At 42.2% G+C, this 13464-nt stretch overlaps 1 protein-coding gene across 1 annotated transcript; it reads left to right on the top strand.

The window, feature by feature from the left end:
* The first annotated feature begins 202 nt into the window (after positions 1–202).
* Positions 203–13100, top strand: FGF22 (fibroblast growth factor 22). The gene is made up of 3 exons (XM_070732667.1): positions 203–464; positions 10801–10904; positions 12831–13100. Exons 1-3 carry the CDS (start codon positions 203–205, stop codon positions 13023–13025), a joined length of 561 nt encoding a protein of 186 aa, XP_070588768.1. The 3' UTR covers positions 13026–13100.
* The last annotated feature ends 364 nt before the right edge of the window (positions 13101–13464 follow it).

Consider the following 13464-nt stretch of genomic DNA (forward strand, 5'->3'; position numbering starts at 1 on the left):
CCAGCCGTTCTACTCCTGCCTCTTCTGTTAAGACCTTTCTACCATGGGCCCACCTGGAAGAGGCTCCTTGCAGTGACGGCCCCAAGACTGACCTCTGGATTTGTTCCAAGCTCCTCGCCCAGCCGACACCGCGAAAGCCACATGGTTGTCTTTGGCCCTCTGGGAGCCGAACCAATTCTCCTGGCACGCGGCCTAGAGGGCCATGGGTTGGCGGACCCCGCTAACCAGCTGGACTTTGGGATTCTCCTTGATGACCTTCCTGTGGGTCACGTCAGCCAGGGGACCCAGAGCTCGGCCGGGAGAGACCCCGTGTCCCTGTCCCGACGTTCACCGGCACGCGCGGAGCTACCACCACCTGGAAGGCGACGTGCGCTGGCGGCGTCTCTACTCCTCCCATCATTTCTTCCTGCGCATTGGCGGTGATGGCAAAGTCGAAGGGACACGTCAGAAAGAGAGCCTGAACAGTAAGTCAGCTTTCCCCAAAACTGGTACCCAACCAGGTGGGACTCTCAATCATGGTGCTCCCACAGGTTGCTCTTTTCCTTTTTTTAAAAAAATAATAATATTTATTGAGTATTTACAAAGATATAAAACAATACATTGACATAACAAATTGTTCATGGAGTGTGAGTACAATCATTTTTGGTTATATCAAACATATAACATACACCCATCCTCCCCCCTCCCTCCCCGGGCTGCCAGTTTGCAGCTATACTTTAAATTTATTTTCCCGGTTTTATGTAACAACGAAGTTTTCTATCTATACATTTATACAATTATTTATCTTATTTTTTCTTTTCTAAGTATTGCATTTTATATTATTGTTGTCATAATTATCGTTAGTTTTAATCTCTAAAAAGGAATCAACGAATAAATAAGATATTACTTTTCCTCTGTTTGTGATGTTTTTGTATATCCAAATTTCTTTTATTTTTTGTTCACTTCAAGGTTTCCTTCTCTCTCTCCCTGACATTAATCCAGTTGTAAAAATTTACCCAGTTCTCTATTTTTTGTGGTTTTTTTATTGTTTTTCATTTTTTGGGATAAAGAATCAAATTCAGCACAATCTAACATTTTTTTAATCAGATCTCTGTCTGTTGGTACTTCTTCTTTTTTCCAGTATTGGGCTATAGTGATTCTACTAGCTGTTATAATATGCTGAATTAGGTCTTTTCCAGGAGCAGGGGTGGGCTACTGACCGGATTGGGGTGGGAGGAACGCAGTGGGTTAGCATAAATGGAGATCCACCCCAGAGCACCCAATTTGCACTGAAAGATATTGAAAGAAAATGCAGAAGCCACGGCCACAGTGCGATAGTAAAAATTTTGCTAGCCCTTCACTGTCCAGGAGGCAACTGGACTTTTTTTGTTTTTTCTTTGAAACATAGAAGACTGACGGCAGAAAAAGACCTCATGGTCCATCTAGTCTGCCCTTATACTATTTTCTGTATTTTATCTTAGGATGGATCTATGTTTATCCCAGGCATGTTTAAATTCAGTTGCTGTGGATTTACCAACCACATCTGCTGGAAGTTTGTTCCAAGGATCTACTACTCTTTCAGGAAAATAATATTTTCTCATGTTGCTTTTGATCTTTCCCCCAACTAACTTCGGATTGTGCCCCCTTGTTCTTGTGTTCACTTTCCTATTAAAAACACTTCCCTCCTGAACTTTATTTAACCCTTTGACATATTTAAATGTTTCATGTCCCCCCTTTTCCTTCTGTCCTCCAGACTATACAGATTGAGTTCATTAAGTCTTTCTTGATACGTTTTATGCTTAAGACCTTCCACCATTCTTGTAGCCCGTCTTTGGACCCGTTCAATTTTGTCAATATCTTTTTGTAGGTGAGGTCTCCAGAACTGAACACAGTATTCCAAATGTGGTCTCACCAGCGCTCTATATAAGGGGATCACAATCTCCCTCTTCCTGCTTGTTATACCTCTAGCTATGCAGCCAAGCATCCTACTTGCTTTCCCTACTGCCTGACTGCACTGAAGACCTTTCACTTCTCAAGCCAAGAAGCTTCTTCAGCTCTGACAGGATAGTGTCCTAGGGAAGGATGTACACTTCTCAAAAAAATAAAGGGATCACTTAAACAACAGGATATAACTCCAAGTAAATCAAACTTCTGTGAAATCAATCAATTTCATTTTTTTGTCAGCACATTCATATTTGGTACAGAACAAAGTATTCAATGAGAATATTTTATTCATTCAGATCTAGGATGTGTGATTTGAGTGTTCCCTTTATTTATTTTTTTGAGCAGTGTATGTTTCTTGCAGACACTCCCGTCATTTGCCTCCTTTTAAAGCAGTGGTTCTCAACCTTTTTAATGCCGCGACCCCTTAATGCAGTTCCTCATGTTGTGGTGGCCCCCAACCATAAGTCTAGCACTAATTCTCCCAATAGAGCTTTAAGCTGATTGGCAGGAAAGTGTAGAGGGACACCCCCACTTTAAATGCCTGATTGGTCAGATTGTAAAAAATAAGTTCCAAGGCGCCAGAATAGAAGCTTTAGTTCCTAACACCAGGCGAAATTTGTCTTTCCCCATGGTCTTAGGCGACCCCTGTGAAACGCTCATTCGACCCCCAAAGGGGTCCCGACCCCCAGGTTGAGAACCACTGTTTTAGAGGGTCGTTGAAGCACTTGGAGGTTTACCTGTGTCCTCAGAGTCACCTGAGTAATGGCTCCTGTAGTCTGCAATTGTTACTCTGGAATGGAACCAGATATCCAAGCGCATCAACGACCCTCTAAAACAGTGGTTCTCAACCTTTCTAATGCCATGACTCCTTAATACAGTTCCTCATGTTCTGGTGACCCCCAACCATAAGTCTAGCGGCAATTCTCCCAACAGAGCTTTAAGCTGATTGGCAGGAAGGTCAGAGGGACACGCCCACTGCAAACGCCTGATTGGTCGGATTGTAAAAATACGTTCCAAGGCACCAGAATAGAAGCTTTAGTTCCTAACACCATGGGGAATTTGTCTTTTCCCATAGTCTTAGGTGACCCCTATGAAATGATCGTTCTACCTCCCCAAAGGGGTCCCGACCCCCAGGTTGAGAACCACTGCTCTAAAAGAATATAAGAATATAAACCCTTCCATTCCCCACTATCCTGTCAGAACTGAGGAAGCTCCCTGGATGAGAAGTGTAACATCTTCAAAGAAAAACAAGAAAGTCCAGTTGTCTCCTGAAAAACCACGCATGGGACAACCATTGACCTGGAAGACTGAGAATCTCCAGGTGTGTTGGACTACAACTTCCATCAGTCTCTCTCTCACACACACACACACACCAGCCAAAGTTATTTGATGCTGGGAAGTGACTCTATTTTACTAATCCAAAATTTGGGGTTAGTAAATACATACTATTAAGAGGGAAGATGGGGAAAAAAGTTTGAAATGTGTTTGTTTTTATCTGTTTTTAATTTTTAACACTAGATAGGTTATATAGGGTTTTTTTAGTTGTGGGGTTTTTTTTAGAAAAATGTGTAAAGAGAAGAAAGAGGCACTACGGCTTAGTGTTTAATAGTTTAGAAATATTGTTGGTATTATACATCCGAAGGAACATCAAGAAGGAAATTTAATTAGAATTAAATTTTAAAGCTGGATGACAAAATTCAAAAGTTTTTGCAACAAGAAAATATTATTATTATGTCAGTACAACACAGCAAACAAGATCACTATGCTGGATTTCGTATTTCATCACCAGTCGGGCGCTTCCCAAGCACCTAGGACTGCGTGATGTAGCGGCGAATTATGCTTGTCGATCCCAGTAAAGCGGCCTTTTGCAATTGACAGATGGGGATTTTGTCAATTCCGATGGTTTTCAAATGTCCACTGAGATCCTTTGGTACTGCGCCCAGCGTGCCAAGTACCACTGGGACCACTTTCACGGGCTTATGCCTGAGTCGTTGCAGCCCGATTTTTAGATCTTCGTATTTCACTAATTTCTCTAGCTGCTTCTGCTCAATTCTGCTGTCCCCTGGGATTGCGATGTCGATGATCCATACTTTCTTTTTCTTCATGATCACAATGTCTGTTGTGTTATGCTTCAGAATTCGGTCAGTCTGAAGTCGGAAGTCCCATTATTATTATTATTATTATTATTATTATTATTATTATTATTATTATTATTTAGATTTATATGCCGCCCCTCTCCGGAGACTCGGAGCGGCTTACAACAACAAATATGATTGAGTTACTAACAAACATTGCATTTTATTGTATTGGAAGTAGAAGGTATGTTGCACCCCCACACACACCAAAAAGAACCTCTATCTTTATTACTCAGCTAGAAAATCTTCTAGTCCTCCTTGAGCATTGGACAGGTATTTGGCGTACACCTCTTAAGATGATATCATTTGGCAGATTCCATCCAAGAAATGTTTGCTAACAAGCTTGGTACAATTTCAGTAGTTCAGGAAGTTGTGAAAGAAACGAAACCTGGAAAGTCTGTCAGATTATTAGAGACTAATTGTGAGGGATTACTCATCGGTGAATAAATCTGTCTGCATGACCTCAATCGTCCTCTTATCGCTGTCAGTTTTTCATATTGTAAAATTAAAACAGAAACTATGGCTCTATTATTCTGACTGATGTTCTTGAATACTGCAGAGGGTTGGACTAGGTGGTCCTTACAGATGATCCAGACAGTTCTATGTCTTTTTGCGATTCTATAGGCGGTCTTCAGCTTATAACCATAATTGACCCTGAAATTATATTGTTAAGTGGGTCACCATGTCACAATATCCAATTTTACAACCTTTTTGTGATGGTTGTGGAGGTAGTGATGAAGTAAATGCCATGATCATAAAGGGAATGCTGTGGTTTGTAAGGTGAAAAGTTTGTAAGATGAAACAATGTTTCCCATAAGAATCAATGGAAAAGCGATTAATGCGTGCAAGCCCAAAACTCACCCCTTTTGCCAGCCGAAGCCCCCGTTTTTGCGCTGCTGGGATTCTCGAGAGGCTCCCCACCTTGGGAAACCCCACCTCTGGACTTCCATGTTTTTGTGATGCTGCAGAGGAATCCCAGCAGCACAAAAACGAGCACTTTGCTGGCAACGGAAGTCCGGAGATGGGGTTTCCCAGCGAGGGGAGCCTCAGTGAAATTGCAGCATCACAAAAACATGGAAGTCCTCAAAACCCCACCTCCGGACTTCCCTGTTTTTGTGATGCTGCAATTTCACTGAGGCTCCCCTCGCTGGGAAACCCCACCTCCGGACTTCCGTTGCCAGTGAAGCGCCCGTTTTTGTGCTGCTGGGATTCCCCTGCAGCATCGCAAAAACACGGAAGTGTGGTGGTGGTGTTTCCCATGGAGGGGAGCCTCAGGGGAATCCCAGCAGTGCAAAAACGGGTGCTTTGTTGGCAACAGAAGTCCGGAGGCGTGGCATCCCAGTGGTGACCTTTTGAGATACAAACCTGGGGTTTAAGATTTTTTTGCCTCTTCTTACAAACTATTTTCACCTTACAAACCCACCGCCGCCGCTAGGATGCCCCGCCTCCATCCTTCCGTTGCCAGTGAAGCACTCGTTTTTGCGCTGCTGGGATTCCCCTGAGGCTCCCCTCCATGAGAAACCCCACCTCTGGACTTCCGTGTTTTTGCGATGCTGCAGGGGAATCCCAGCAGGGGAATCCCAGCAGCGCAAAAATGGGTGCTCCTCTGGCAACAGAAGTCCGGACGTGGGGTTTTCCAGCGAGGGGAGCCTCAGTGAAATCGCACCATTGCAAAAACACAGAGGTCCGGAAATGGGTTTTCGAGGACTTCTGTGTTTTTGCGATTCTGCAATTTCACTGATTCTCCCTTCGCTGGGAAACCCCACCTCCGGACTTCCGTTGCCAGCGAAGCGCTCGTTGCAATGCTGGGATTCCCCTGCAGCATCGCAAAAACACAGAAGTTCAGAGGTGGGGTTTCCCATGGAGGGGAGCCTCAGGGGAATCCCAGCAGTGGAAAAACGGGTGCTTCGGTTGGCAAAAGGGGTGAATTTTGGGCTTGCACACATTAATCGTTTTCCATTGATTCCTATGGGAAACACTGTTTTGTAACTCATATTTTCCTTTAGCTGCACAGTTCAGGCTCCATCCTTCCTCTCTATGCACAAATGACATCCCAGCCAGTCTACATTATTCTTGGCCTCCTGCGGGAAGCGACAACCTTGGACTGTGCTTCCCTCTTTGGGTAGAAGAGCCTGCTTTGTCTCCTAGTGATGCTTTTGAGTCAGCTGCCCTACCGGTTGGAAATACACAAGGAAGGTGGCATACATTCCTGCATGAAATTACCGATTGGTGGATTGTAAACCTCTTTTGCAGCAAGAATCTAAGCAGGTATTCTTGCAGACTGGGGTGTAATACTGGAGTGTGGTATGGAGAGGTAACATAGAAACATAGAAGATGGACGGCAGAAAAAGACCTCGTGGTCCATCTAGTCTGCCCTTATACTATTTCCTGTATTTTATCTTAGGATGGATATATGTTTATCCCAGGCATGTTTAAATTCAGTTACTGTGGATTTACCAACCACATCTGCTGGAAGTTTCTTCCAAGCATCTACTACTCTTTCAGTAAAATAATATTTTCTCACGTCGCTTCTGATCTTTCTCCCAACTAACCTCAGATTGTGTCCCCTTGTTCTTGTGTTCACTTTCCTGTTAAAAACACTTCCCTCCTGAACCTTATTTAACCCTTTAACATATTTAAATGTTTCGACCATGTCCCCCCTTTCCCTTCTGTCTTCCAGACCAGTGTTTCCCAACCTTGGCCACTTGAAGATATCTGGACTTTAACTCCCAGAATTAGCTGGCTGGGGAATTCTGGGAGTTGAAGTCCAGATATCTTCAAGTGGCCAAGGTTGGGAAACACTGCTCCAGACTATACAGATTGAGTCCATGAAGTCTTTCCTGATATGTTTTGTGCTTAAGACCTTCCACCATTTTTGTAGCCCGTCTTTGGACCCGTTCAATTTTATCAACATCTTGATATCTTTCTCTCTGCCTTGATGGAACCACATGGACTCGCTGTTATCCAAAAAAGCAACTCCCATCCCCAGCTCTCCACATCTCTGGGCATGTGGCAGTCAATAATGGGTTGTAGCCAGTATGGCTGAGATCAAAGTTCCGGTAGCAGAAATTGAGATGCGCACACATCTCTGTGCCCCCAATGTGTCCATGTGTGCACCCATGCAAGATTTGGCTTCTGAGCATGAGCAGTTAGCAAAATCTCATGCAAGGACGCTCTTGCGCATGAGATTTTGCCGTGTTTTTGCTCTGAGGCCGTTGCGGGGGTCTGCTCATCCATCAGCCCGAGACTTGGCTCCATTGGCCCAAGATGGGCTCCTATGGGTATGGTCAGGTACGCAGTACCAGTAGCAAAATTTTGGCCAGATACACAGTACTGGTAGCAAAATTTTGTTTTTTTTTCCTTTTTTTCCCTTCTGGGCTCTGGGTATGTTTTTCCCATCACAGTAAATGAGGTTGAATGTGTATAATTTTAGAAGAGCTGTGCGTGCTTGTGGGTACATACACTTTATGGGGCTACCATTGAAGAGTGTTCGGAAACTTCAGATCATGCAGAACGTGGCCGCGAGAGCAATTGTGGGGCTTCCTAGATTTGCCCACTTCTCGTCAACACTCCGCGGCCTGCATTGGCTGCCGATTAGTTTCCGGTCACAATTCAAAGTGTTGGTAATGACCTATAAAGCCCTTCATGGCATCAGACCAGAATACCTCCGGGACCACTTTCTGCTGCACGAATCCCAGCAGCCGATTAGGTCCCACAGTTTTTTAATGATATGGGTTTTAGATCTTTTTTAAATATTGGATTTGTATATTGTTTATTACTGTTGTGAGCCGCTCCGAGTCTTTGGAGAGGGGTGGCATACAAATCTAATAAATTATTGTTATTATTGTTGTTGTTGTTGTTGTTTTGCTGTTGTTGTTGTTATTATTATTATTATTATTATTATTATTATCATTATTATTATTATTCCCCCAGTCCTACCAGCAGCAACAATTATTATTATTTATATAGTAGATAATCAGGGGTGGGCTACTGCCCGGACAGGGGGTAGCGCAGTGGGGTAGAAAATGGAGCTCCACCCCAGAGCACCTAATGCATAAGCCACACCCACAGTGTGGTAGTAAAAATTTTGGTAGCCCATCACTGGTGAGGACGCACGAGAGAGTGAAATTTTCACCAATATTTTTGCTCCCGTGCATGTGCAGAAGCCAAATCTTGCACAGGTGAGCGTCGGGGAAACACAGCTGTGTGCGCAATCCGATAATCACTATCGGAATGTAGCACCTTACCGTTCTGGTAGCAGGCCCTCACTGGCTATCACTGAACAAGAGATCCAGGAACACAGTAGTGTGCACACATCTATGTTTACCCATGTTATGCAAGCTGTGTTGTCCTCTAATTGCTTTCTAGGGGCAATTCAAGGTGCTGGTCATCACTTTTAAAGCCCTACTTGGCACAGGGCCCACCTATTCCCAGGAGGGCCTCTCCTTGAGGGTACCATCCCATCCCACTAGATTAGATGAGATGGGCACATCGCCATCTAGTGGGGACCTAGGGAGCATGCCTTTTCCATGAATGAAGTCAGTTTATTTATTTATTTATTTTATTTATTTATTCTATGTCCAATATACAATACATATGGAAGAGAATAGACATTAAGTAATATATATAACGATAGAAAGTAAAAAGAAGAGAAGTAGATGGGAGGGAGAGAATATATATGATATAAGAGATAAGGACAGAATATATATGATATAGATATATATAATATATAGATATAGATAAGTATATATGATATATGAGATAAGGAAAGACAATTGGACAGGGGACGATAGGCACATCAGTGCACTTATATACGCCCCTTACTGGCCTCTTAGGAACCTGGAGAGGTCAATCGTGGAGAGTCTAAGGGAGAAGTGTTGGGGGTTGGGAGTTGACACTATTGAGTTCCACGCTTCGACAACTCGATTGTTAAAGTCATATTTTTTACAGTCAAGTTTGGAGCGGTTAATATTAAGTTTGAATCTGCTGCGTGCTCTTGTGTTGTTGCGGTTGAAGCTGAAGTAGTCGTTGACCGGAAGGACGTTGCAGCATATGATCTTGTGGGCAATACTTAAATTGTGTTTTAGGCGCCACAGTTCTAAGCTTTCAAGACCCAGGATTGTTAGTCTATTTTCGTAGGGTATTCTGTTTCGAGTGGAGGAGTGAAGGGCTCTTCTGGTGAAATATCTTTGGACGTTTCTTTCTTTCTTTCTTTCTTTCTTTCTTTCTTTCTTTCTTTCAGTTAGTTAGTTAGTTAGTTAGTTAGTTAGTTAGTTAGTTAGTTATTCGACTTCTATGCCGCTCAATCCCGAAGGACTCAGGGCAGCTTACAATAATAATAGAAATAGAAATATCCACAGTATATAATAGTATATTATATATAACATATTATATATAACATATTATATATATAATATTATATATAATAATGAATCCCAGCGACTGATAAGGTCCCACAGAGTCAGCCTTCTCTGGGTCCCGTCTGGCAGGACCCAGGTGAAGAGCCTTCTCTGTGGCGGCCCCAGCCCTCTGGAATCAACTCTCCCTGGAGATTACAACCGCCCCCACCCTCCTTGCCTTTTGTAAGCTACTCAAAACCCACCTATAGATTTGTATATGGTATGACTGAGTTGTATGATTTTAATAATGGGTTTTTAATGCTCTCTTTTAACATATTGGATTTGTGATATTGTATTCTGTTCTGAGCCACTCTGAGTCCTTGGAGAAAGGCGGCATACAAATCCCAGGCATGAGAAAATATTATTTTACTGAAAAAGTGGTAGATACTTGGAACAAACTTCCAGCAGACATGGTTGGCAAATCCATAGTAACTGAATTTAAACATGCCTGGGACATAGTTCCCTCTAAGCTGAGCAGTGAGCAATCGCTCACTTAAAAATCATCATCAACTCAGAGTTTTCCAAACCTGCCCAGAAGCCGAGAGGGAAAGAGTGACAGGGAAGGAGAGAGAGAGGAAGAGAGGAAGAGAGAGAAACAGATAGAAAAAAGATAGAAAAAAGATAGGAAGGAAAAGAGAAAGAAAAAGAATGGGAGTAAGGAAGAGAGAAAGAAAATCAAAATCTAGTTTGAAACTAGCTCAACTATTTAAGTGGCATTTTGATATTGATAGCGTTGCCCTATTATGAGCTCACTGTTATAGACACACAGCACAGTATTTTATTTTGAAATTCTCTGAGGCAAAACAGGGTGGGTTTTTTATTTGTTTGTTTATTTATTTATTTATTATTCCTGTGCCGCCCAGTCCCGAAGGGACTGCCGCTCAGACACTATACTTTTCCACCCACCCCCCCCCAAAAAATTAGAGGGAACATTGGCCTGGGATAAACATATATCCATCCTAAGATAAAATACAGGAAATAGTATAAGGGCAGACTAGGTGGACCAGGAGGTCTTTTTCTGCCGTCAATCTTCTATGTTTCTATCACATTGCTACATTAAAATTAAAATGGACATTAAAATGGAACAAAAGCTTGGGAAGATGGCTATGTTGGCTGGAAAATTCTGGGAGTTGAAGTCCACAAGTCTTAAAGTTGCCAAGTGCAGGGACTCCTACACTACGTAACTAGGATGTGCACAAGCAAACATGCCCACAGAGAAAAAAATATGTTTATTAGAAGCAGCTGCTGATAATTTTAGCCACAGGCTTTGCTGCCCAAACAGCTTTAGGATGTCCTTGATTTGTGTTAATAGGCCTTACCCTCTTTTGCTATTTTCCCCCTAGGCATTGTGGAGATCCGTTCTGTACAGGTGGGGACCGTAGCCATTCGATCCATCCACAGTGGCTTCTACTTGGCAATGAACCGAAAAGGGAAAGTCTATGGAACGGTAAATGGAATTGCATGCCTTTTTGGGGAGGGGGAGGGAATTATAGGTAGTCCTTGACTTGGAGCCAAAAATTGGGACCCAGAATTTCCATTGCTAAGCAAGATGGTTTTTAAGTGAGTCGTGCCTGATTTTACCAACTTTTTGCCATGGTTGTTAACTGGATCACTGCATTTGTTAACTGAATCACTGCATTTGTTAACTGAATCACTGCATTTGTTAACTGAGTCACTGCATTTGTTAACTGAGTCACTGCATTTGTTAACTGAATCACTGCATTTGTTAACTGAATCATACCATTGTTAAAGTGGTTGATTTAACCCCATTGACTTTGCTTGTTTGAAGCCAGCTAGAAAAGTCACAAATAGCGATCCTCTCAGCCCAAGAGCCAGGGATGTCCAATAGTGAAAGCTCTGAACTAGGAATGGGAAGACTTGTGTTGGGTTTCTTCTTAAGGGCAAAGGGGAGACAACTGGCTGAAATTGGGTGCAATATTTCTCAACCTTGTGTGAACTTCAATTTCCAAAATTCCCCAGCCAGCATGCTAGAGTAATGAAAGTCCTAGAGATTTATTTTTTTTTATTTTATTTATTTATTTATTTATTTATTTTTTTATTTTATTTATTTTTTTTATTTATTTATTTTTTTTATTTATTTTGTCAAACAATTATAGGGTGATAATTTGTACAAATTAAACATTAGATAAGTAATGATAAAAAGTAACAAAAGAAGACAATAGGACAGGGACGGTAGGCACAATGGTGCACTTATGCATGCCCCTTACAGACCTCTTAGAAAGGGGGAGAGGTCAATTGTAGATAGTCTAAGGTTAAAGGTTTTGGGGCTAGGAGTAGAAACCACAGAATCAGGTAGTGCATTGCAGGTGTTGATTACTCTGTTGCTGAAGTCATATTTTTTTATTTAGATATATGAGATTGATTGATTGATTGATATATAAGATTTAGATATATGAGATTGATTGATTGATTGCTAAAGGATAAAGGGATAGATAGATGATTGCTAAAGGATAAAGGGATAGATAGATGATTGATATAGACAGATGATAGATAAAAAGATAGATGATAGAGTGAGCTGTGCTGGTGTAGTGGTTAGAATATAGCACTACAGGCTACATCTGCTGACCGTTGACTGCTAGTAGTTTGGCAGGTCAAATCTCACTGATTAAAGGTTGACTCAGCCTTCCATCCTTCCGAGGTGGATACGATGAGGACCTAGATTGTTGGGGGCAATATGCAGACTCTGTGAACTGCTTAGAGACGGCTGTAAAGCATTGTGAAGCGGTATATAAGTCTAAGTATTATAGAGATGATAGCTAGATAGCTAGACAGACAGACAGATTATAGAGATAGATTAGATAGATGGGTGGGTGGATGGGTGGATGGATGCATGGATGGATGGACAGAGGGAGAGAGAGAGATGGTAGGTAGGTAGGTAGGTAGGTAGATAGATAGATAGATATAGATAGATAGATAGATAGATAGATAGTAGAGAGAGACATAGAGAGATAGTGATTGATAGATAGATAGATAGATAGATAGATAGATAGATAGATAGATAGATAGATAGATAGATAGATAGGTAGGTAGGTAGGTAGGTAGGTAGGTAGGTAGGTTTGTTTGTTTGACTTCTATGCCACCCAATCCCAAAGGACTCAGGGCAGCTAACAACAATTTAAAATACAAAAACAATAAAAAGAAGTCAAATATATAATCTAAACTATAAAACCCTAATTAAAACCTATACTTAAACTATCTAGTCAGCATGCATGCATACCATTCATACAATTTGGCCATGATAGTTGTTAGTTCATGAGAAACCTTACTAAGCTAGATTTTCAGTTCTGCATTTCCTTCACAAACCCATTCAATCAAATGTCTCCTTTTCTGCCTGTCTCTCTTGCTGCCACAGAAAACATACAGCCCCAACTGCAAGTTCAAGGAACGCATTGAAGAGAACGGCTACAATACCTATGCCTCTTTCCATTGGCACCACGAAGGGAGGCCCATGTTCCTCTCCCTCAACAGCAAAGGACTACCACGACGAGGGACCAAGACCCGCTGGCAACATCTCTCCACCCATTTCCTGCCAATGCTGGTGTCATGAAGGAGGAAACTTCTGGGCTACTTGATCAGCCATGCACTATTTTGTTTTTCTTTTTATGATCCTGTAATCCCTTAATTTGGGGCAGGGGACCGGATGGAGCTGAGCATGTACCGGCCAGATGCTCTTCCTGACGCCTGTGTGGAGTCTGCACTAGATATTTTCTCTTTGTGTGCCCTGAGAGAGACACATCTGTCGCTACCTAGGACTGAACGCTCAAAACTTTCCGAGTGGGAGGCGCCTTCACCACTAGGCCACCAAGCCACTCAACCATGCACTACTATGTGACGTATTGAAGAATAGAGGGGAGGCGGGGAGGGTATATTTATTTTTTTGTAAAAAAATAAAAATAAAAAGAACATGAAGGAAAAGCAGAATAGAATTCAACAAAATAAAGACTATTAGGAAAAACGAAAGAGCTTGAGCCAATTTGCTCTCGGTC

The sequence above is a fragment of the Erythrolamprus reginae genome, chromosome 1, assembly GCF_031021105.1.
Source record: "Erythrolamprus reginae isolate rEryReg1 chromosome 1, rEryReg1.hap1, whole genome shotgun sequence".
Taxonomy (NCBI): Eukaryota; Metazoa; Chordata; class Lepidosauria; order Squamata; family Dipsadidae; genus Erythrolamprus; species Erythrolamprus reginae.